The 26,405-nt window shown below is 42.1% G+C and overlaps 1 protein-coding gene across 2 annotated transcripts in view; it reads right to left on the minus strand.

Moving 5' to 3' along the window:
- LOC309847630 (putative adhesion G protein-coupled receptor E4P) overlaps positions 1-26,405 on the minus strand; it is a 48,000-nt gene that overhangs the window by 11,378 nt on the left and 10,217 nt on the right. The window contains exons 3-12 of one of the 2 annotated variants that reach the window (XM_082698184.1): positions 25,252-25,302; positions 23,429-23,548; positions 18,179-18,328; positions 15,662-15,702; positions 14,872-15,007; positions 14,251-14,358; positions 11,024-11,208; positions 10,259-10,426; positions 8,515-8,709; positions 1,254-1,489 (exon numbers count right to left, since the gene is read on the minus strand). In XM_082698184.1, coding sequence (XP_082554310.1) covers positions 1,254-1,489; positions 8,515-8,709; positions 10,259-10,426; positions 11,024-11,208; positions 14,251-14,358; positions 14,872-15,007; positions 15,662-15,702; positions 18,179-18,328; positions 23,429-23,548; positions 25,252-25,302 — 1,390 coding nt within the window. The remainder of the gene's footprint in view (positions 1-1,253; positions 1,490-8,514; positions 8,710-10,258; positions 10,427-11,023; positions 11,209-14,250; positions 14,359-14,871; positions 15,008-15,661; positions 15,703-18,178; positions 18,329-23,428; positions 23,549-25,251; positions 25,303-26,405) is intronic. The other variant, XM_082698185.1, reaches the window with a different exon arrangement.

Genomic DNA, 26,405 nt, shown 5'->3' on the forward strand with positions numbered 1-26,405 from the left:
AGTACTCTGTTGATCAAATACTTTTTATTAAGCCATGCCCTATGTTGGCAAAGATAGTATAGATTACTCTGAACAAAGACCTGGCAGCATAAAACTAGGAAATGTGACAAGCAATTGCCCACATTCAGTGAGCAGAAAAGTTCCCACATTTAAGTTCTATTCCAGGTGTTACTAACACAGTCTAAACCCAGTCCACTCCTTGTTTTTGTAAATAAAGCTTTATTGAAACATAGCCACATCAATTCATTTATATATGGTCTATGAATTGGCTGCACTCCCACAACAAAGGCAATATTGAGTAATTGCCACAAACACCATATGGACACAGAGACAAAAACAGTTACCACATGGCCCTTTATAGATAGTTTGCCAACCACTGATATACGCTACCATGAGATCTCCAGAATTGTTCTGGCGGGACATAGGGTTCAGACTGGAGAAAGGACATCATTTCTTCTTCAAGAGAGACACTTTCATCATGTTGTTTTTGCACATGTGTGCCTACTCTCTAACCAAAGCCCCACTGTCAAAATACTAACGTCCTCAACTAACTTTGCAGGGCTTTGCAAACTTCTTTAGTGCGGCAGCAATTCCTTTAGTGAGGAATTCTGACTAATTCTGTTTTTAGCTGACACCTTAGGAAAGTTTCTTAGATGCACTAAGACCCAGATGTCCTGTGTATGAGGTAATTAACAGTGCTGACTCCACAGGATCAGGGGGAGATTGAGACATAATATATGCACTATTTCTGATGCATCCCAGTCCTTCAAGATTTGTTGTCATTGTTGTTACTTTCTATATTTTGGGATGAATCTCAAGCTCTTCAGGATACCCTTTCAGAATCTTCCGGAACACAGAGGCCACAGGTGAGCTTTTCCATCCCTGAATTTCCTGAGCGTATTTTTTTGGTCCCTAATGTCCTGAAGTTGTATTCAAAATTGTATCATAAGTACATTTGTCTGAAAGGTACTTCCCTATTTGGGAAACTGGGCCCTGGATTTCACCAAAAGTCTCAAAAGGATCCAACCCCAAAGATGCTGAGAATCATTGCTCTAGGAATTTCTAAGGACAAAATAGAATTCTGGCTTAAAACAGGACTGGTATACAATAAAAATAAATAAAAATAAAAATAAAACGGGACTGGTTTTGTGAAGTATAATTCACAACAGGAAAAGGACTGAAATGTTTTTGATTTCTGATCATGCATCAGTCATGGACACCATTTCCACCAGAAAGGCACAGAGCATGCTTACCGAGTATGTGAGCCATAGTTTTGGGGTCCTACTATTGCAGACACAGCCACAATGAGAGCTGGAATCCCATAACCTGAAGGGTACATGAACTTCTTCTTGAATTTGCCTGTGCTAGTGTAGTTGGCCACCTTGAGATTCCTAACGGTGAGGAAGAGATGCAGCCCTTCAAGGAGCATCCAGGTGAAAGAGGCCAGATAGAGGTAGTGCAGCACCCCAGCGATGATAGAGCACAGCACCTGGAGGGGAGACAAGAGTTAAGAATGTGGTCTGTACCTGATCATGTCCTTAGCACTCAGCATTTCCTGGATATTGGCCTGCATCTTCAATTCTAACACCTTGTGACATTTTGCTGGGAGGGACAACACAGTTTTGGGGAGCTTTCACTGGTCCCATGCTTACCCTATGTATGGAGCAGTCCAGTAATGCAGAGGAATGAATGTTCTGGGAATAGTCCTCAGATCCATGACAGACCAGTGCTGGTGGATGAATAGTCCATGGCCCTTGCCCTTTGGATTCCCTTGATGCTTAATTTTATGTGTCAACTGGACTAAGCTAAGGAATGCCCAGGTAACATTTAAAACATCATTTCTTGGTGTGTCTCTGAGGGTTTTTCAGGAATTATGAATTAGCATTTGAGTCAGGATACTGAGGGTGGACATCATCAATCCTTTTGAGGGTCTAAAAAATATTTATGTGGAGGAAGAGAGAACTTGCTCTCTGCTTGAGCTGGGACAGTCAGCTCTCAGACATTGGTGGCTGCGGTTCCAGTAAAACAACAACAACAATAATGACAACAAGAACAACAGAAACAGACTGTTTTACAAAACAGTTTTTTTTTTTTTTTTTTAAGCAGAAACAGAGGGTAGGCCAGAATCAGCATCAACACTGTCCTCTGCCAATACTGTCCATTTCCTAATGAGGAAACTGGGTCCCAAAAGGTAGACTGTCATCCAAGATCACATAGCTGGCAAAAAATAAAAATGGATTTCAAACCCAAACTGTCTCCAGACACTATACTTACTCTTAACCATAGCAATGTACAGCCTCCTGGGGGGCTGGGGGCTGGGGTGGGGGGGGGGGAATAGTGCTTTCATAACCTTCTGGCTGTGAGATCATAGTCTTTTAGGGCTAAAAGGATCTTTGGAAAATATCTAGTTCCAATTCATCCTGATATGATGATGACTGTGATCATAATGGAGACAAAAGCTAACATCATTAGTGTAGCAAAGCCACTGTCCACCCAGAATTCAAAACTTCCTCCACCCTTGATTCCAGACTATAGCCTTGCCACTAGGATGGAACTTCCCAGGCAGAGACTACATCTCCCTGTCCCCCTTGCCGTCAGGTGGGACCGCTTCACGGATTTATAGCCAGGAGAACATGAAGGGATGTGATGCGCACTATTTTTTAAGACAGCCCTCATGGAACTTTGCCGGGTTCTTTTCTCTTGTCAGTTGGCAAAAATAGAAAGGACTCTTTGATGACCTCACAAGCTGTACATACAAGACAAGAGCTTCCATCAGCCTGAGGTTGGAGTATAGACACCCTTCAAACCTGTTTGCCCACCGTCTACTGATACAGAAGGGGGAAATTAACCACTCTTGTGCTTAGTCAATGACATCTTATTTTTTTAAAAGATTTTATTTATTTATTTGAAAGACAGAGATCACAAGGAGGTAGAGAGGCAGGCATAGAGAGAGGGGGAAGCAGGGCCCCTGCTGAGCAGAGAGCCCCATGTGGGGCTTGATCCCAGGACCCTGAGATCATGACCTGAGCCGAAGGCAGAGGTTTTGACCCACTGAGCCACCCAGATATCCCAGTCAATGACATTTTAGAGTTTATATGTTACAGAAACTGTTTTTACCTTACCTAATGCCACAGTCTGACTCTCAGTCAGCTTGCTAAATGGTTTCTCAAAAAGTACAAATTTTATTCAGAGTTACAGATGAAGGAGAGATGAAATGGAAACTTGCTTTTCCCCCTAACACCATCACTGCTGACTCTAATTCTTTATGGGACTAACATAACATAATAAAAATTTTAAGATGGAAAAACATTCCATGTTTATGGATCAGAAAAATAAACATCATTAAAATGTCCATGCTGCCCAGAGTAATCTATACTTTCAACACCATCTCAATCAAAATACCAAAGGCATTTTTCAAAATGCTGGAACAAACTATCCTAAAATTTGTATGGAACCAGAAAAGACCCTGAATCTCCAAGGAAATGTTGAAAAAGAAAAACAAAGCTGGAGAAGTTAGATGGCTATATATAGAAGAATGAAACCAGACCATTCTCTTACACATACAAAAAAAATTTAAATTTAAATCTAATTTAGTTAATACATAATGTATTTTAGTTTCAGGGGTAGAATTCAGTGATTCATCAGTTGCATATAACACCCAGTGCTCATTACATCAAGTGCCTTTCTTAAAGCCCATCACACAATTACCCCATCACCCCACCCACATCCCCTCTAGTAACCTTCAGTTTGTTTTCTATAGTTAAGAATCTCTTGGGACACAATGTAACTCAGTTGGTTGAGCAACCAACTCTTGGTTTGGGCTCAGGTCATGAACTCAGGATTATGGGATCAAGCCCCAAGTCAGGCTCCATACTCAGCAGGGAGTCTGCTTGGGATTCTCTCTCTCCCTCTCTGCCCCTCTCCCTGCTTGCTCTCTCTTTCTCAATCACTCTCTCTCTCAAAATAAATTAAAAAATCTTTAAAACAAAGCTGTAATCAACAAGACAGTATGGTATTGGCACAAACACAGACACATAGACTGATGGAACAGAATAGGGAATCCAGAAATGAACCCTCAACTCTATAGTCAACTAATCTTTGACAAATCAGGGAAAAATATCCAATGGAAAAAGACAGTCTCTTCAATAAATGGTGCTGGGAAAATTGGACAGCTACATATAGAAGAATAAAACTGGACCATACTCTTACACCATACACAAAGATAAACTCAAAATGGATGCAAGACCTTAATGTGAGACAGGAACCCTTCAAATCCTAGAGAAGAACATAGGCAGAACCTCTTTGACATCGGCCACAGCAACTTCTTTCAAGACACGTTTCCAAAGGCGAGGGAAACAAAAGGGAAAATGAACTTTTGGGACTTCATCAAGATCAAAAGCTTCTGCAGAGCAAAGAAAACAGTCAACAAAACAAAGAGGCAACCCATGGAATGGAGAAGATATTCACAAATGACACAATAGACGAAGGGCTAATATTCGAGGTCTATGAAGAACTTCTCAAACTCAACACCCAAAAAACAGATAGTCATGTCAAAAAATGGGCAGAAGACATGAACAGATACTTCTCCAAAGAAGACATACAAATGGCTAACAGACACATGAAAAAATGTCCATCATCATTAGCCCTCAGGGAGATTCAAATCAAAACCACATTGAGATACCACCTCACACCAGTTAGAATGGCCAAAATTAAGTGTGTTGGAGAGGATGTGGAGAAAGGGGAACCCTCTTACACTGTCAGTGGGAATGCAAGTTGGTGTAGCCACTTTGGAAAACAGTGTGGAGATTCCTTAAGAAATTTTAAAGATTTTTATTTATTTATTTGACAGACAGAGATCACAAGTAGGCAGAGAGGCAGGGAGAGAGAGAAGGAAGCAGGCTCCCCGCTGAGCAGAGAGCCCGATGTGGGGCTCGATCCCAGGACCCTGGGATCATGACCTGAGCCGAAAGCAGAGGCTTTAACCCACTGAGCCACCCAGGCGCCCCCTTAAGAAATTTTAAATAGAGTTTCCCTATGACCCTGCAATTGCACTACTGGGTATTTACCCCAAAGATACAGATGTAGTGAAAAGAAGGGCCATCTGTACCCTAATGTTCATAGCAGCAATGGCCACGGTTGCCAAATTGTGGAAAGAACCAAGATGCCCTTCAATGGACGAATGGATAAAGAAGATATGGTCTATATATACAATGGAATATTATGCCTCCATCAGAAAGGATGAATACCCAACTTTTGTAGCAACATGGACAGGACTGGAAGAGATTATGCTGAGTGAAATCAGTCAAGCAGAGAGTCAATTATCAAGTGGTTTCACTTACTTGTGGAACATAAGGAATAACATGGAGGACATTAGGAGAAGGGAAGGAAAAGTGAATTGGGGGAAATTGGAGGGGGAGATGAACCATGAGAGATGGTGGACTCTGAGAAACAGATGGTTTTGGAGGGGAGGGGAACTGGGGGTTAGGTGAGCCTGGTTATGGGTATTAAGGAGGGCATGGAGCACTGGGTGTGGTGCATAAACAATGAATCTTGGAACACTGAAAAAATAAAACAAAGTTTTAAAAAATAATATAATAAAAAGAGTCTGGAAGTTTTCCTTCTGCTTCAATTTTTTGAAACAGCTTCAGGAGAATAGGTGTTATTTCTTCTTTGAAAGTTTGGTAGAATTCCCCAGGGAATCTGTCAGGTCCTGGGCTCTTGTTTTTTGGGAGGTTTTTGATCACTGCTTCAATCTCATTACTAGACATTAGTCTATTCAGGTTGTCAGTTTCTTCCTGGTTCAATTTTGGGAGTTTATAGTTTTTCAGGAATGCATCCATTTCATCTAGGTTGCTTAACTTATTGGCATATAACTGTTGATAATAACTTCTGATGATTGTTTCTACTTCCTTGGTGTTAGTTGTGATCTCTCCCTTTTCATATATAATTTTATTAATTTGAGCTTTCTCTCTTTTCTTTTGGATTAGTGTGGCCAATGGTCTATTGATCTTATTGATTTTTTCAAAAAACCAGCTTCTAGTTTCATTGATACGTTCTACTGTATCTCTAGTTTCTGCCTCATTGATCTCTGCTCTAATCTTGATTATTTACCTTCTTATGTGTGGAGTTGGTTTGATTTGTTGTTGATTCTCCAGTTCTTTAAGGTGTAGAGACAGCTGGTGTATTCTGGACTTTTCAACTTTTTTGAGGGAGGCTTAGATGGCTATGTATTTCCCCCTTAGGACCGCCTTTGCTGTATCCCATAGGTTTTGTACTGAAGTGTCTTCATTCTCATTGGTTTCCATGAATTGTTTCAGTTCTTCTTTGATCTCCTGGTTGATCCAAGCATTCTTAAGCAAGGTGGTCCTTAGCTTCCAGGTGTTTGAGTTCCTTCCAAACTCTTCCTTGTGATTGAGCTCCAGTTTCAAAGCATTGTGATCTGAGAATATGTAGGGAAACATCTCAGTCTTTTGGTATCGGTTCAGTCCTGATTTGTGACCCAGTATGTGGTCTATTCTGGAGAAGGTTCCATGTGCACTTGAGAAGAATGAGTATTACACTATTGGTGGGAATGCAAGGTGGTGCAGACTCTTTAGAGAAGAGTGTGGATATTCCTCAAGAAATTAAAAATAGAACTTCCCTATAACCTTGCAATTACACTCCTAGGTATTCACCTAAAAGATACAGATGGCGTGAAAAGAAGAGCCATCTGTAACCCAAATTTATAGCATCAATGGCCACGCTTGCCAAACTGTGGAAAGAACCAAGATGCCCTTCAATGGAAGAATGGATAAGGAAGATGTGGTCCATATACACTATGGAGTATTATGCCTCCATCAGAAAGGATGAATACCCAACTTTTGTAGCAACATGGACGGGACTGGAAGAGATTATGCTGAGTGAAATCAGTCAAGCAGAGAGAGTCAATTATCATATGGTTTCACTTATGTGTGGAGCATAACAAATAACATGGAGGACATGGGGAGATGGAGAGGAGAAGGGAGTTGAGGGAAGTTGGAAGGGGAGGTGAACCATGAGAGACTATGGACTCTGAAAAACAACCTGAGGGTTTTGAAGGGGCGGGGGGTGGGAGGTTAGGGGAGCCAGGTGGTGGGTATTAAGGAGCGCACTTATTGCATGGAGGACTGGGTGTGGTGCAAAAACAATGAATAATGTTATGCTGAAAAGAAATTTAAAAAAAGAATATAGTTATGAAAAAATCTTAAATTTAAAAAATAATAATATAATAAAAAATGGGCAAGAGACATGAACAGACACTTCCCCAATGAAGACATACAAATGGCCAGCAGACACATGAAAAAATGTTCATCATCATTAGCCATCAAGGAAATTCAAATCAAAACCACATCAAGAATAATACATTATATGTTAATAAAAATAATTTAAAAAATATTGAGATACCATCTTACACCAGTTAGAATGGCAAAGTTTAACAAGGCAGGAAACAACAAGTGTTGGAGAGGATGTGGAGAAAGGGGAACCCTCTTACACTGTTGGTGGGAATGCAAGTTGGTGCAGCCACTTTGGAAAACAGTGTAGGGGTTCCTCAAAAAATTAAAAATAGAGCTACCCTACAACCTGGCAATTGCACTACTAGGTATTTACCCCAAAGATACAGATGTAGTGAAAAGAAGGGCCATATGTACCACAATGTTCATAGCAGCAATGTCCACAACAGCAATGTCGACAACAGCCAAACTGCCCTTCAACAGATGAATAGATAAAGAAGATGTAGTCCATATATACAATGAAATTAGCTGCCTCGTTAGCGCAGTACGTAACGTGTCAGTCTCATCTATATAATGAAATATTACTCAGCCACCAGAAAGGATGAATACCCACCATTCATACTAACATGGATGAAACTGGAGATTATGTTAAGTGAAATAAATCAAGCAGAGAAAGACAATTATCATATGGTTTCACTCATATGTGGAACATAAGGATAGCATGGAAGACCATAAGGGAAGGGAGGGAAAACTGAAGGGGGCAAATCAGAGAGGGAGATAAACCATGAAAGGCTATGGATTCCAGGAAACAAACTTGAGGGTTTCAGAGGGGAAGAGAGTGGGGGGAGGGCACATGTTGTGATGGGCACTGGGTGTTATACACAGCTACATTATCGAATGCTACATCAAAAACTAATGACGTACTATATGGTAGCTAACCGAACATACTAAAAATGTGATGACTTAAAAAAATAAAAAATAAAATAAATATTAGAAAGTCACTTATGGTTTGTCTCCCTCTCTGTTTTTATCTTATTTTTCTTTCCCTTCCCCTACTCATCTGTTTTATATCTTAAATTCTGCATATGAGTGAAATCATATGGTATTTATCTTTCTCTGATGGACTCATTATGTCAGCATAATTCCCTCTAGTTCCATCCATGTTGTTACCATTGCTGCTGACTCTTGCCTTCCCCCATCCTTCCTCAAGACAAGATGGCTAGATTTGATGATGACAACAAAGTGATTTGGTTAAATCACCTACCTTAGGCTCAGTTTGATCAATCCCTGTAAGGAAGAGAAGGTGGGCCAGGAAGAGGCAGATGGAGAGCTGCAGGTGGAGGGAAGTGCTGGTGCTCTGGATGGGTCGGCACAGGAGGAAGGTGAGGGCTGCCAGGAGGAGGCACAGCATGGAGAAGCTCAGCCCCACATAGGTAATCACAGTCAGCACAGGATCCACCTATGAGCCACCAAGTTAAGAATCAATTACAGTTTCCAATTCTGCAGTTATATTTCTGATGGGGAGTCTGATGGGCTCCCCAGTTCAGTCCTTTAAACAGCTTGACTTAACCTCTCCAAGATTTGATGTTCTTATCTTCAAAATGGGTACACTAATAACATTCACCACACAAAGCTATTGAAAAACCAAAACCACTAGCCTGGTGCTGCCCAAAAGGAAAATGTGAGTCATATGTGGAATTTTAAATTTGCTAGTAGCCATATCTTTAAAAATGTGAAAAGAATCAGGTCAAATTAATTTAATAGTATTTATTTAAAATATTATCAGTCCAATGTATTGAATAGAGTCATATAACAACAATGCAATCAGTTCAAATTACAATCAATGTAAAATAATTATTAATGAGATATTTGATACTTTTTTCCATAATTAAGCCTTTGATATCCAGGGTATATTTTAGGCTTATAACACATCTGAATTCAGATACTTTTATTTTCAACGATAAAAGTGAAATGAAGCCCTACCAGTGAACTTGTAGTTGATGGAAATATATTTCATACTGCTTCTTAATTTAAATAAATTAAAATTAAATAAAATTTAAAATTTCATTCTCAAGACACACTAGCCACATTTCAAGTGCCCAACAGCCATATGTGGCTGGTGATCCTATTGGACAACATAGCTCTCCAAAGTCATTTCCATGAAGGTTGGAATTTCTTTAACTGTTTTGTTCTTTGCTGTATCCTCAATGCCTAGAACAACATCTGGCATATAGTAGGCATTCATATGCAAATTTGTTGAATGAAGAAAACGCCATGCATTTAAATGTGTAATACAATGGTTGTCATAGAGTGAATGTTCAATAATTGAGAGCTTAAAAGAAGTAGAATAAGAAGTTAGGTAAATTTCTTTCAATCTGGCTTATCCTAGATGTGGTTGGGACCTGGGAAGTTCAAGGACCTATACTTTTTCATTGGTGACAATCAGTTGCCTTCTTTCCTGTCTGACCCATTGTAACTGTCTCTTGCAGAGTAACGGATGCTTGATTTCTGATCCTCTTAGACCCCAGACCCAGCCACTATAGGGGCTGAAAACCCAACTTCCTAGTGTTTGAGGGCTTTCTCTGCTAGCTTGAGCTTACTCTGCCCATGCCCATGGACAGAATTCTGCCAGAATTAATGGCCCCACCCCAGATGCAGCTTTCAACCAATGCCTGAGAGGAGGTTGTGTATAGATAGCCTATCTCTCTTGCAGTTCAGTTAGGATGACTCAACTGCATCTCCTACACTAACTCCCAGAGTACTCTAGAGGGAATGAGGTTCCAGATGCCCAAAGTGATGAGCGGCGTGATAATGCTATCTGCCTTGGCTTCTGTTTTTTTCTTGTTTCATTTCCCAGCTCCTTATTTGTGCTTCCTGGAATTACCTCTCAAGTAAACTACTCCCACTTGCCTCCTTATATCAGAATTCTTTTCTAAGACAGGGAGAGGACAATCTCACAGTTTCTGGGATACAGTCAGATACCAGGAGGGGACCATGAATCTTGGTACCTCGGAAACAAGAGCCATGAGGACAGCAAAGCTGGAGAGGTGGAAGCACTTGCATTCGGTATGTGAACTGTTGCTCCTCACATGATGGCAGCCCTTTGTTGACCAGATGCCCCCCTCTTCTGATCCATTCCAGTAGACACAGAAATGTTTTGTTCTTGTACCACCAGGCTGAAAGAGAATAGCCTGAAAGTAGGGCTTTTTCTGGTTTTACTATCTCAATTTTACCGGTTAGTTATGGATGTATTGCATTGGAAACTGGAATGGGAAAATCCCATTATCTAGAACACTTGTGGGGAAGAGTTTTATATGACCATGCCTGCTGTGGGCTTTATTCTTCCTTTATCCTGTCCTTCTCTGGTCATCTCAGAGTCCCAGGGATTGACCCATATGAACTGCTTTACCCAAGCTCCTTGTCATTGGGACAACCAATGAGAGGAGCAGGTGAGAATTCCTTAGATGAGAGGAGGGGGAAGTCAGGCATTTCTTCTAGATGCTTCTTGTGCTTCAGGATATCGCTATCTCCAGCAGAGCAACCCTCCTGCATTTCTCCAGCTCTCACTGGGCTCAACAATGCTCATCCCTCCATTGCCTATTTGGCTTTAAAACATGATAATAGCTTCCCCTTGTGCCAATCTTTGGGTGCCTCAACATTTCTTGTTGGTTCTGTTAACTCCGAACGAGCAGAGTTGGATTCGGTTTCTTGGCAGGACCGTAACACACCTCTTTAAGGTAATGTACGGAGAACCAGCTCTGGATTTTGCTCACCTGAACGTGTTGGAAGGTCAGGAACACAGGTTCAGACAGATATACTTTTTTCTTCGTACTAATGGTGCCACTCACAACACGAGAGTTCAGTTTCACTTCCTGTGTCCCTCTTCCATCATTAAAAAAGGACCCATTTGGCATATCCCGAAGAGACTGATAAGTGACAAGTGCAACTGCACTTCTATCTGAGAAAACAGGAGAGAAATCACTTTAGAGGGCATCCATATTATGGGAAATCAGTGTCTTGTTAAGAGTCATAAGGTAAACATTAGGTATGGTCAAAATCACCCTTGGGAATCCTTTATGTTGTCCCTTCAATACCTTGTGTATGGTTTGGGGTATGATATTTTGTATATGTAATACATATTATAATACACCTTATAAGAGATATGTGTGCAAAATATCCATTAGTGTATTGTAAAAATATATATAAGCCCTTAGACATCAAAATCAGAGCCGTGAGGCAAGATATTTGTCCTCAAAAGAGCAGGTAGAACTTAGGTGGGAGTGAGGAGATCACATATTCCCATCTTCTATTTCAAGCCCACTCTAGGGTATCTAATTTATTATTTTTTAAAAGATTTATATTTATTTATTTGACAGACAGAGACACAGTGAGAGAGGGAACACAAGCAGAGGGAGTAGGGAGAGGGAGAAGCAGGTTTCCTGTTGAGCAGAGAGCTGGGTGCTGGACTCGATCCCAAGACCCTGGGATCATGACCTGAGCCAAAGGCAGATGGTATGCAGGATGACACATTCTTTTAATTCATTCTCTCATTCTCCTTCCCTCCATCTTTCTCTGTTTCTCCCTCTCCCATCCTCCTTCCCTCCCCTTTTTATGCAAGAATAATTTAATTCACAGAAGGTAAATTCGCATATGATGCTCTGTCGCACAATGTAATATTTCTTAAACTGCAATTGCTTGTGAACCACCACCCCCAGTTTTAGTCAAAGCTACTTTCCACCTCTATTATTATTACTCCATTTTAAACACCAACTCATTTGTAGCTCTTTTCCCTCCCCCTTGTCCATCTGACAGCTCACCATCAGGAGTGAAGATTACTCCGTAGCTGGGACTTTTCTGGAGAAAATAGAGCAGGTATTTCACTCTCTCCAGAGAACCAGGTCTTTCTCTTTGAAATATTTTTCATGCACTCTTTCATTATTGTATTTATTCACTCTTTTTTAAAAGATTTTTATTTATTTATTTGACAGACAGAGATCACAAGTAGGAAGAGAGGCAGGCAGAGAGAGAGGAGGGAAGAAGGCTCCCTGCTGAACAGAAAGTCCGATGCCCGGCTTGATCCCAGGACCCTGGGATCCTGACCTGAGTGAAGGCAGAGGTTTTAAACCACTGAGCCACCCAGGTGCCCCAATATTTATTCACTCTTTCAAGAAATATTTATTGAGCATCTAGCATGTGCCTGACGGTGTTCCAGACATTGCAAAACAACAGTGAAGAAAATAGGCCGAGTTCTTGCCATCAGAGAGCTGATATTATAGTGGGAGAGATAGACCACAAACACCTTAAGAAAAATTGCATAGTGTACGTGCTGTGCAGAAATTTAAATGAGATAGTGGAATAAGGCAGGGATGGCAAGCTATGGCCTGAGAATCAAATCCAGCCTACCACCTGTTTTTGTACATAAGGCACACAGCTATGCCCTTTCATTTACATATCATCTATGGCTGTTTCCCACTGGAATGTCAGAGTTGAGTAGTCACAACAACGATCATCTGGCCCAAGCAAGCAAGGAAAACAAAAGCAAAAATGAACTATTGGGACCCCATCAAAATTAAAAGCTTCTGCACAGTGAAGAAAACAATCAACAAAACTAAAAGGCAACCTTTGGAATGGGAGAAGGTATTTTCAAATGACATATTTGATAAAGGATTAGTTTTATAAAGAACTTATGAAAGAAACTTATCCAGAAAACAAATAATCTAGTTGAAAAATGGGCAGAAGACATGAATAGACCTTTTTTCCAAAGAAGATACACAGATGACTAACAGACACATAAAAGATGTTCAACATCACTCAGCATCAGGGAAATACAGATCAAAACCATGATGAGATACCACCTGACACCTGTCAGAATGGCCAAAATTAACAACACAGGAAACAACAGATGTTCACAAGGATGTGGAGGAAAAGGAACCCCCTTATACTGTTGGTGGGAATGAAAACTCATGCAGCCACTGTGGAAAACAGTATGGAGATTCCTCAAAAAGTTAAAAATAGAGCTACCCTATGGCCCAGTAATTGTACTACTATGTATTTACCCAAAAGATATAAAAATATGGATTTCAAGGGCTACATGCACCCCGAAGTTTATAGCAGCATTATCAACATTAGCCAAACTATGGGAAGAGCCCAGTGTTCATCAACTGTTGAGTGGATAAAGATGGAAGCTGTGGGAGATATATCTATATCTATATCCATATGATGGAATATTACTTAGCCATAAAAAAGAATAAAATCTTGCATTTTGCAATGACATGGTGAAGCTAGAGTGTATTATGCAAAATCATATGATTTCACTCACATGTGGAATTCAAGAAACAAAACAGATGACCATGGGGGAAAAAAGAAAAAAGAGGGGCAAACCATAAAACAGACGCTTAACTGTAGAGAACAAACTGAGGGTTCCTGGAGGGGTAGTGGGTAGAGGGATGGGTTAAATGAGTGATGGGTATTAAGGAGGGCACTTGTAATGAGCACTTGGTGTTGTATGTAAGTGATGAATCACTAAATTCTATACCTGAAACCAGTATTACACTGTATGTTAACTAACTGGAATTTAAATAAGAACTTGAGAAAAAAATTACTATCTGGTCCTTTCACAGAAAAAGATTGCCAACTCACAGGACAGAGGAAAGCTAGGGACTATTTTAAATAGGGTGATCATGAAACATTTCTCAAGGGAAAGAGTGTTTAAGGCAACAAGGATCTGTTGCTTTCAAGTGCTTCCTTTTCAGACCATCACATGGAAACAGAGCATGCAACAGCCTGTTCCTCCTTTTAAGGAAGCATGCCAAGGGATCACTGTTTGAACTTCAGCCTGTCACAAAAGACCCACAACTGTGTTCCCCAAATTGCCTGGTTAGTGGTCACCATGTAGAGTCCCCCCTGCCTTGAAGGCTTTGTAAGTTGGCCTAATCACCTAGAAATGAGACAATAGTGCCTAGGATTTGGAGGTCAGGAGAATTCATCTTAAACACAGTACCTTCTATAGTTCCTTTGAAAGCATCAGTACAGTCGATATCCATAGTGTTATTTCCAGCTTCTAGAAAAGTCTTCTCACTTGTCTCATTGCACCTCTTGATTTCATAGACTGGAAACATTAAGGAAGTTAGTTCTGCTTTGCTCGCTTCTCATGCAAAAGAAATTTGTTGAAGAACTCTCTTCTTTGAAAGGCCCCCTACTGATGATTTCCTTTTCTGCATGCAAGGTAGACTAGATGGCATTCCCTTCCACATCTCTGGCTGATGGGATGAGATGGTCAAAATGGTCTAAACAGCATCCACTGGCCACAGCAACCCAGGGGAAGATAGGGGATGGCCATGCTACCCAGAGCTGCAACCAGGTGGACATATAATATTTAAAGATCAAAAAACTTTAAAAAATGTATACTGGAGTACCTGGTGATGGGGTGACTTAAGTTTTTAAGCAAGAGAGGCTAAACATTTAAAAGTTTTCCAGGAAAAGTCACCTGGGAGCAGGTCTGCATTTGGAAAGAACCCCTTGAATGAATTCTCCATGTCATAGAAACATAAACACAAGGTCTAACAAAATGTCAGCCTCCTAAAATGTTTTGGTCATAAGGAAAATGTTCTATGTTTCTTACCTATACCAAGAGTAGTATTCTCATGCTTCCCTGGAGAAGCTAAATCCTCAGTCCATATGATCTCTTCCATTTTTTGAAATATTTGGGTAACTATTTTTGCAATGTTCTCCGGGTTTCTTTTGTGCTTTGGAATTTCCTTTCAAGGAAATAAAGCTAATTAGGTAGGCTCTTCCTGAAACTTGAGAAAGCAGGAATATCTTCTGTAGTTGGGTGAGTCCAGAAGGCAGTAACATTGATTAAGGTATAGGCTCTACACTCTCAGCCTGATAGATATCTTCTCATTGACCACACACAGCCCTGTGAAGGGCGTGTCATTCACTCCATTGTGTATATGGGAACATGAAGGCCTGAAGGATGAGGTGTCTGGAACCCATGAAGAGCACCTTCCAGAAGAAGACAGGGGAGGGGAAGTGGTGACAGGGGTGGAATGAAGCTCTGTATTTCTGATGCCGGTCTTTGAACAATAGCTGAGGCACTAAAAACCTTCCCCATGGTTTCTCATGCCTATTGACATCTGAAACCAGATAATGCAGGAGGCTGTCTCCGGGCATAACTATTTAGCAGCATCCTTGGTCTCTACCCACTTGATGCCCAGTAGCACTTGAGTTGTGACAACCAAAAAACATCTGCAGACATTGCCAGATGTCCCCTGGGAGAAAGGACAAATCATTCCTGCATGGGAGCTAGTGTGTCCTAAAAGGCAGAGGGAGCCATGGTAGTTATTTGAGCAGGAGAATAATATGGCAAGACTGGCCAGCTGCCTCCCAGACCCAAGCTTCACTTCACTCACCTGACTGTTCTCTAAGAATGGTGTCTCCTCACTGGAGCGCTCTGCGGAAAAAAAGTAGCCATTGAGTGGTATGTGGAAGGTTAACACACCTGGCCCACATCCCTTTTCAATCACTCTTGAGTTGGGTCTTTCCCTGATGCTTCCCATCATTGCCCAAGTCCCCTCCAAGAAGTCCCAAATGTCTTCTAAAGTAGAGATTTAAAAGGTGATTAGGGCAGGGCCACCAGTTCAATGACTAAGTCAATAGTATTTACGGCATACCTACTAAAAGCCAGGAACAATACTAAACCTTATGGAAGAAAGTTGACTAAGAAACAAAGGGTGTCTCTTGTGGAGTTTGCAGTCTGGTGGGAGAGTCACTAGTTAAATAATGACAAATAAATGATTAAGTGATTACAAGGGTCCAACATCTTCTTAATATATATGACAAGATACCTTGGGAGCCCACAGAGAAGCCTTAGAATGTGGAGGGTACAGAGGAGGCTTCCTGAAGGAATGGGTGTTCACTTGGTTAATAATACAGAAGCAGTAATAACACCTGTAGTTGTCTACACACATGGCATATAAAGTGTCTTAATACACGCTATCTCATGCAAAGAAACACAGAAGGTTCTAGAACAGGCTTATGTAGCTTGATAGCTAATATTTATTGAGCCTTCCTAAGTAGCTAGCACTGCACTGAATGTTTTACACACCTTAATAATCAAAATGGAAGTGCCTGGGTGGCTCAGTGGTTTAAGACTCTGCCTTTGGCTCAGGTCATGATCTCAGGGTCCTGGGATAAAGCCCTGCATTGGGCTCTCTGCTCAGCAAGGAGACTGCTCCCCCCCCCCTCTCTGCCTGCCTCTCTGCCTACTTGTGATCTCTCTCTCTCTCTGTCAAATAAATAAATAAAAATCTTTTTAAAAAGTCAAAATGGATAGGTGAGGTGTATTAGTTTCCCAAGTCTGCTTTTAAAAAGTTCCACAAACGAGGAGAATTTAAAACAATAGAAATGTATTTCCTCATGGTTCTGGAGGCTAAAAGTCCAAAATCAAGATTATTGGCAGGGCCATACTCCCTTGGGAAGCCTCTAAGGAAGATCCTTCTTTGCATCTCCTAGCTTCTGGTGGCTGCAAGCAATCTTTGGTGTCCCTTGGCTGGTGGTACCAGAACCCCAGCCTCTGTGTCTGCCCTTGCATGTCCCTCGGTATGTGTGTGTGTCCCCACAACCCACTTCCTCCTTCTTATAAGGACCCCAGTCATGTTGGATTGATTTTATTAGATCTGCAAAGACTTTCTTTCCAAATAAGATCATATTCCCAGGTTCCAGATGGATGTGAATTTGGGGAGATTCTATTCCACCCAGAACGTAAGGTAAGTAGGTTTCTGAAGTGACTCAACAATTACTGTTCCTTGGAACCCCCCCTCCCCCCGACTAGACCCACTGACTCACTGCTAATGAACAGAACACAGCAAAAGTGTTAGGACATCACTGCTGAGACTGGGTTATAAAAGACTACAACTTCTACTTTTTTCACACTCTTTTTCTGGCTATTCTCATGTGCTTGCTACAACAAAGCAAACTGGAGAGGCTGATATCTACAAACTGAGGGTGGTCTCTCTCCAACTACCAGGAAGAAACTGAGGCCTTCAGTCCACTGGCTTTGAAAGAACTAAATCCTGCCATCAACCACGTGAGTGAACTTGGAAGGAGATCTGTCCCTAGATGAGCCTTCAGATGAGAATGCATCCCTACCCAATATTTTGACTTTAGCTGTGAGAAATCCTGGAACAGAGGACACAGGGAAGTTATACCTAGATTCCTGGCCTACAGAGACTGTGAGACAATATCGTTGTTTTAAGCCACTACCATTGGGGTAACTGTTATGTAGTAATACATAACTCATACAGTTGATGCTGTTATTATTCCCAATTACAGGTGAGGCATATAAAAGTTAAGTTATTATCCAAAAGTTAGTTGATAAGTGTTAGAGGCAGAAATTAAGTCCAATCTATTGAACTCAAAACATGGAATTATACTAGGAATGAGCAAATAGGTAAACATGCTGTGGTCATTGGGAGCCATGTTTTCAGCATGGCAGAAGCAGCGACAAACAAGGACAGAGGGAAGGCTAGAAGGAGCCCTGATGTTGGATGGGAATCTGAGGTATCAGTGTGAACTCATAGGGTTTAGTATATAGACAGATAAATAGATGTAGAAATTGAATTTAAAGTGAGAGAGGAAGAAACAAGTAGGGAAGTCCAGCAGAAAATCTGAGATGTCATTTTGGAAGCTCAAGAAAGAGACCCAGACAGGAGACATACTCTTGCAAGGCAGCTGCATAAGGTCGTTGATTGGTGCTGGAGGCTTGGGTGGTGCCTTCTGGGAAATGATTACCAGGGACCAGAGTAGGATACAGAACAAGGGCCAGGACAAATCTCTGTTGTCTTACTCTGGCCTGAAATCAATGGAGTTCTCAATGTCTACCCTCCCCCACTCCTTTTTCATGGTGGAAAGTACTTGGAAATCCTTACCATAACACGCTTCTTGATCTGACTTGAAGAATCTAGCCAGCCAGTTGAAGATATGATATGAGAAACAGCTACAGTAGTAACTTCCAATTTCATTTCCGCAGTATGATTCCTTCTTGCACTTTGCCAGCCCAGCTGTACACTCATCAATATCTGCAAATCAAGAGAAAAACATCATTTTTCATTCTCATCAAACTATACTATCTTCCCTTGCACATGGAGTCTCCAGTACCCACCCTCATTCATAAGCATTCTTGGAGAAGATGACTCCATATCATAAAGGTGATAGTTCTCCTCCAGTTGATGTATAAATACAATACAATCCTACTGAAAAACATCTAGCTAGACTTTAAGGAGTAAGACAGTGGATACAATCATGTAAGTATAGCCAGAAAAACTCTGCAGTGGGGACCTGTCTAATGAGACACTGAAACACACTTTAAAGCCTCAATAAAATGAATGCTGGCACATGAATTGACAAAGAGTCCAGGGAAATAGACTCAAAGTCCAGAAACAGACCCAAGTACATATGGAGCTTTAGAGTATGATGATGGTGATATGTCAAACCACTGAATGAAGGACAAGTGGTTCTTTCAATACTCGGATCACAAGATTTGTTTAATCAATTTAAAACACACAGCAAATTTAAAAAAACCACACACAGCAAGTAGCAAGGAAAAGAGGTAGAGCAAGAGAGGCAAGAGGATCCCACTGTCCAAGTAAGTGGGACTTTGGAACAAAGGCACATGCAATATTCATGTGTTCTGCATCTATCTGCCACATCTATCTGGTGGACCAGAGTTGAGGTTCAAGCAAAGGGACCCACAGACAGAAGTTGCCCTGAGCCAATGACTCACACATATTCTCTCTGTTGGGAGGACTCAGGACAAGTAAGTGCATTGAACCAATAGTTGCAATTTGCCTGTTAGTCTGTGGGTTATATCAAGCTCTGGGTATGTTTCGGGTAGAGGGTTATATGTGCCAGAATGGTAATCACCAATGAATGACCAAATGAAAACCTCTTACATATTAAGTGCTTGTGTGTATTTTGCTTATATTGTGTATCTTGGACACCTAATGCCTCTTAGTTATTGAAACTGAGAACTTTTCCCCTAAGGTCAGGAACACAGCAGTGATGTCGACTATCACCACTGCTATTCAACATAGTATTAGAAGTCCTAGTCTCAGCAACAAAAAGAAAAAAAAAGTATCTGAATCAGCAAACAAGAAGTCAAACTATCACTCTTTGCAGATGATATGATGCTTTATGTGGAAAACCCAAAAGACTCTACTCCAAAACTGCTAGAACTCATACAGGAATTCAGTAAAGTGTCAGGATATAAAATCAATGCACAGGAATTAGCTGCATTTCTGTACACCAACAGCAAGACAGAAGAAAGAGAAATTAAGGAGTTGATCCCATTTACAATTGCACCCAAAACCATAAGATACCTAGGAATAAACCTAACCAAAGAGGCAAAGAATCTGTACTCAGAAAAGTACTCATGAAAGAAATTGAGGAAGAAACAAAGAAATGGAAAAACATTCCATGCTCTTGGATTGGAAGATTGGAAGAACAAATATTGTGAAAATGTCTAAGCTACCTAGAGTGATCTATACATGTAATGCAACCCTTATCAAAATACCATTGATTTTTCTCAAAGAAATGGAACAAATAATCCTAAAATTTATATGGAATGAGAAAAGACCCCAAATAGCCAGAGGAATGTTGAAAAAGATGCCAAAGCTGGCATCACAATCCCAGACTTCAAGCTCTATTACAAATCTGTCATCACCAAGACGGAATGGTACTGGAATAAAAATAGACACATAGATCAATGGAACAGAATAAAGAGCCCAGAAATAGACCCTCAACTCCATGGACAACTAATCTTCAACAAAGCAGGAAAGACTGTCCAATGGAAAAAAGACAGTCTCTTCAACAAATGGTGTTGGGAAAATTAGACAGCCACATGCAGAAGAATGGAACTGGACTATATCCTTATACCACACACAAAAATAGACTCAAAATGGACAAAAGACTTCAATGTGATATAGGAATCCATCAAAGAACACAGGCAGCAACCTCTTTGACTTCAGCCACAGCCACTTCCTCCTAGAAATATCGCCAAAGGCAAGGGAAGCAAGGGGAAAAAAATGAATTACTGGGACTTCATCAAGATCAAAAGCTTGCACAGCAAAGGAAATAGTCAACAAAACCAAAAGACAATGGACAGAATGGGAGAAGATATTTGCAAATGACATATCAGATAAAGGGCTAGTATCCAAAATCTATAAAGAACTTATCAAACTCAACACCCAAAGAACAAATAATCCAAAAAAGAAATGGGCAGAAGACATAAACAGACATTTTGGCAAAGAAGACATCCAAATGGCCAACAGACACATGAAAAAATGCTCCATATCACTCACCATCAGGGAAATACAAATCAAAACCACAATGAGATACCACCTCATACCAATCAGAATGGCTAAAATTAACAAGTCAAGAAATGACAGATGTTGGTGACGATGCAGAGAAAGGGAACCCTTCTATACTGTTGGTGGGAATGCAAGCTGGTGCAGCCACTCTGGAAAACAGTATGGAGGTTCCTCAAAAAGTCAAAAATAGAGCTACACTAGTACTTGCACTACTGGGTATTCACCCTAAAGATACACCAAAGATCCCTTTTGGATCACCAAAGGGGCACGTGCACCCGCATGTTTATACAGCAATGTCCACAATAGCCAAACTATGGAAAGAGCCTAGATGTCCATCAATAGATGAATGGATAAAGAAGATATTACACACACACACACACACACACACACACACACACACACACAATGGAATACTATGCGCCATCAAAAGAAACAAAATCTTGCCATTTGCAATGATGTGGGTGGAACTAGAGGGTATTATGCTAAGCAAAATAAATCAATCAGTAAAAGACAATTATCATATGCTTTCTCTGATATGAGGAATTTGAGAGGCAGGGTGGGGAGTCCTGGTGGGTAGGGAGGGAAAAAACAAAACAAGATGGGATTGGGAAGGAGACAAACCATAAAAGACTCCTTTTTAAAAAGATTTTATTTGTTTATTTGACAGAGAGAGAGAGAGAGAGAGATCACAAGTAGGCAGAGAGGCATGTGCGGGAAGGGGGGAGGGAGGGGGAAGCAGGCTCCCTGCCGAGCAGAGAGCCTGATGCAGGGCTCCATCCCAGGATCCTGAGATCATGACCTGAGCAGAGGCAGAGGCTTAACCCACTAAGCCACCCAGGCACTCCAATAGACTCTTAATCTCATGAAACAACCTAAGGGTTGTTGAGGGGTGGGGGGTAGGGATAAGGTGGCTTGCTAATGGACATTGGGGAGGATATGTGCTATGGTGAATGCTGTAAAATGTGAAAGCCTGATGATTCACAGAACTTTACCCTTGGAGCAAATAATACATTATATGTTAATAAGAAAATTTTTTCATCATTTAGAGTAAATCACAAAAAATCTACTGACATACCATTTCCCACCAAGTAGACTGGAGTTCTGACAACATGTTTTGCCAGGAAGGCTGTGGGGAGACAGGTGCTTTTATGCATTGCCGGTGAGAATGCCAATTGGTACAAATTTTCTAGAATTAAATTTGGGATAGCTAAGCAAGCTACATATGGATTTACCTTTTAACTAACGCACCTCACCCTCAGGACTCTACTTCAGCTTGTTTTTTCTTTTTTTTTATTAACATATAATGTATTATTTGCGTCAGGAGTACAAGTTCATGAATCATCAGTCTTAAAACGATTCACAGCACTAGGACTCTACTCTAAAGACACATCTCCCACAAAACTGGAAAAAGCCCAGGGATTCAAGTAAATTGTCCCCATGCAAGAGAAGGTTGAATAAACTATGCTTCACCCACACAGCTACATTGAAGAGTAAGGGAAGGTTTCTGGGTGATTTGGAATAATTTCTGGGATGTACTGTTAAGTGAAAAAAGCAAAGTGCAAAAGGGCATGTCTGGTGTCTCACAGAGGACCAGAAAAGACAGATTGCTGACTCAGGAGCATGGCAACTAAATGGGACCCTGAAATAATTCTTGAAGCAGAAAAAAAAGGGGGGAGCATTGGGGAAAAAAATAAAACTGGGAAAAAAGTCTGTTTTTGTTTAACATCCTTATATAAATATCAGTTCCCTAGCTTTCATCATTGTAGTGTGGCCATGTTGTTGATGAACCTTTGGGGCATTTGGTGAAGGGGTAATAGAGAATTTCCTAAACTCTTTTAAAAAGTTTCAAAAATAGATACATCCAATATTGTATGATTCCACTTATAGGAGGTCCCTAGAGGAGTCACGTCCACAGACAGAGTAGATGGTGGGAGCCAGAAGTGGGGTAGGGGACAGGCAGTCAGTGCTTCAAGGGGACAGAAGTCTCAGTTTGGGGAAAGTTCTGGAGACAGATGTTGGGGATGACTACACAGCAGTGTGAGTGTGCTTGATGCCACTGGGCTGCACACAAAAATGGTTAAACTGGTAAATTTTATGTTATCTATATTTTGCCACGATCAAAGAAAATAAATCCTAAGTCATTTACCATGGTCTGCTTTGCCTTCTGATTTTACACAATTCCACCAATCAAATATTCTGGAGTGGTTTTTCTCCTTGGCAGTCAAATGGACCTTTAGAATTTGTGGAAATGAGAAAGGATTTTGGCTGGAGTAGAGGGGAGTAGTGCTAAGGGAAACTGCAATAGAGTCGGGGTCAGATCATGGAAGATACTGAGTGTGAAAATAGTAAGTTATTCGTTTGTTCTCTTGGACGAGTAGTTGAGACCAAATCATAGAAGATATTGTGTCAAGATCTAAGTTGGGGTCAGATCACGGAAGATGTCTGTCAAGATAGTAAGTTACTAATTTCTTCTCTTGGACAACACTTTTTTATTGGGCCTCTGTTATGTGACATATTCTCTGTCTTTGGCTTACAGTAATGAACAAAACAGACATGGTCCGCACTCTTGTGGGATTCTCAGATAGACCAACAAAATCAATGCTTGAAACTTCAAGGGTCCTGGGAGCTCTACCTTCCTCTAAAGACATCAAACAAGCTTCAGGGAGAGCGAGGGGGACACAAGGAATAGGGACTTCTCTAAGGGCACTGAGACAGCTCTGATATGTTCTGTCTCGTAGTACAATTGCATCTTTGCCTCACTAGTACCCCACACATGCCCCCGACCCCATTCCAGATCTCAGGAGTCTCTACCTTCACATTTCTCGTGGGGCTTGATGTGGCTCCTCCCAGACAGAGACTGAAATCCATCATTACAAGCACAGTGGGTGCTGTTGAAACAGCTGGAATTTTCAGGGCACATGGGACAGAAAGCTGCAGGGAACACAGGATTCTTTCATTAATTTACTCATTCATTCAAGAAACATTCCTTGAGTACATACGATGTCCCAGATGCTGTAGTCAGAAAAGTGCTCTTTTAGGAAGAGAGCTCATTTAGGTACAGGCTCTGTTGGCCTCTACCATGCACCCCTCCCACTGCCAGACACATGCTTGTGTGCCTGCCCCACCCACATCGAGCCTCTGCCACCGACACCACTTCTGCTCAACGGTAGAACTTCCAGCTGTCAGCACCTGTGTGTCTTTCCCTGAGGGCTTTCTCTGGCCACCAGAGTTCTCTGTGCTCACCACATGGTGTGCTAGCAGTGGAGCAGTTCCCTCAATCAATGACGGATTAGGTGGGGCTTTTTATTATCAGGAAAAAAAAAAAAGAAAACAAGTATTGGCAAGACGTGGAGGAACTGTAACCCTGTGCGTGGCTGGTAGGCATGTAAAATGGTGCACATATTGTGGAAAGCAGCCTGGCACGTCTTAACAATTTTCTTTTTTTATTAGAAATACCATATACCACTTTTGGGTATATAGCCCGAAGAACTGAAAGCAGGGTTTTGAAGAGATATTTGCACACCCATCTTCATGGTAGCATTATTCACAGTAGCCCAAAGGTAGGAACACCCCCAGTGTCCATTGACAGATGAATAAACACAATGTGGTCCCTCCATACACGGGAGTATTAGTCAGCTTTAAGAAAGAAGGAAACTCCAACACCTGCCACCACACGGGTGAACTCTGAAGACATTAAGGTGTACAAATAAAGCAGTCGCAAAAGGAGAATTACTGTTTGATGCCACTTACAGGAAGCTGCTAGAGGAGTCAGATTCCTAAAGAGGAACGTACTGGTGGGAGGGGAATGGGGGACGGCTGCTTCTTGGGGGGAATAATGTCAGTCTGGCAAGAGTTTGAAACATGTTCCGGATGGTGGGGATGGTTATACAGCAGTGTGAACATGTTTGAGGCTGTGCACGGAGAAATGATTACAATGGTGAATTTTAGGTTATGTATATTTTACCGGAAGTTTAAAAAGATAAATAAGAAAATAACAGCTTCCTTGCTCAAGGTGGGGACTCTTGCCCTCTTGCCGGGGTGCTGGAGGGCATGCTCTTTACTATGTCCCCTCCCCCCCTCAACTGCTTGACAATGGACCCTTAGGGCTCCTCACCTTCCCAGGTATTTCCTACTCTCATCTGGAACTTCCCAGGATCACTTCCCAGATAAATGAGTTGCTCTCAGGTCCTTTTCTCAGGGTGTGCTTCTGGGGGACACCCAACCCAAGACGTGGGGTAAAAATAAAAGTATCTCCTGCCATGACTTAACACAGGCTCTGGGAAAGAAAGGACAGAATCCACCATCCACCAGCTGTGCAACCTTGAGCCAGCTACCTCCCTAGAGCACTGCTGGTCAAGTGAGAATACTGTCCAGACCTTCTCTGCAGGAATGCCAGGACTGAATGGGATACGTGCAGAATTTGCTTGGCATGGAGCCTGGTGCAAAGGCTACATAAATGGCGGCGATGATGGAGAAGGGCAAGCAGTGCTTGGGAGCTGCAAAGAAAAGGTAGAAGAAGGCGGAAGAGATTCATGTAATCTCCCTTGGAAAGGGCCTCTTCCCCACCCCTCCTCCCCAGCAGGTTGCCAGATCCTAATTTCCTTTCCCTGGCATTTGGTTGTAAGTAAACTCACCTCCAGAATTCTTGGTATCTGATCCTGACAAAGCCAGCAGGATGCTGAGACCTGGCACAGCGAGAAGAGGACAGTTCAGCTTGGCCGAAGCCCAGGGGGTTAGGGGTTTCGTCTCCCACTGCCGGGGCACACGTGAGCTAACTTCACCACAGGTCCTTCCAAGCAGGCTACAAACACCCGAGTCCCAGGGGGCATCTACTGCTGAAGCATGCCGGGGCCATCTGGCTGCAGCTGTAAGAGGGTCTGCACCCAATTTCAAGCTGGGATGGGGGGAGGGGGACTCCAGGAGAGGTGTTCTTCACACCAACAATCAGTGCCCTGACACCAGCTGGGTGTCCTACAATTTAACTCCATTCCAACCCCATCTACCTGGAGACAGTATCAGGTCGCACAGGTTACGGGCTCCCTCCCACGAGCCTACTTCCAACTTTAGAAGCCATGGAAAGCCTAGGTTATCACCACCTCCTTGAGTTGCATTACTTTGCTAGAGCAACTCAGGACTCCAGGGAAACAGTTCGGTTACCAGATTGCTGGTTTATTAGGAAAAGGTATCATGTGGGAACACCTGAGGCGGGTGAGGGGCGGGGCCAGGCGCTGGGGAGGGCGCAGAACCTCCATGCCCTCCCTCTAGAGGTGGCCACTCTCCCCAGGCCTCCAGCTTCACCGACCCCAGCAGACCAGCCTTCCCCGGCCTCAGCAGGCTACCTCGCGCACCCCCAGGGTTGATTAGATCTTTGGCCCTGGGCCCGGAATTCGGTCTCCAGCTCCTCCGGAAAGGTCCAGCCTTCAAATACAGGATTGGCTCCTCTCCCAGCCCCGCCCCTAACCCCTGACCAGCGGTGAGTTTCTCAAATCGCCTCATGACCATAACAGAAGACACCTTTATCACTCTCTCCTTGGGAAACGGGAAATCCAAGGGTTCTAAGAGCTGTGTGCGGGTTGGGGGTGGGGACAAAGCCTAAATATGTATTTCTTATTATAAATCACAGTATCACAAGCTGTGTGTCCCAATTTCTGAAAAACCAGGGGCTCAGAAAGCTCCTTTTCTCCAAATCTAGTACCAAAAGGTCAAGTGCCAGCCTCCTTCCTATGCCGTGGTCTTTCTGGCCCTGTCCAGACCTCTACCCCACCCTGTCCGATGGCGACAAAGTACA

The sequence above is a fragment of the Mustela nivalis genome (genome assembly GCF_964662115.1).
Source record: "Mustela nivalis genome assembly, chromosome: 1".
NCBI classification, from domain to species: Eukaryota; Metazoa; Chordata; class Mammalia; order Carnivora; family Mustelidae; genus Mustela; species Mustela nivalis.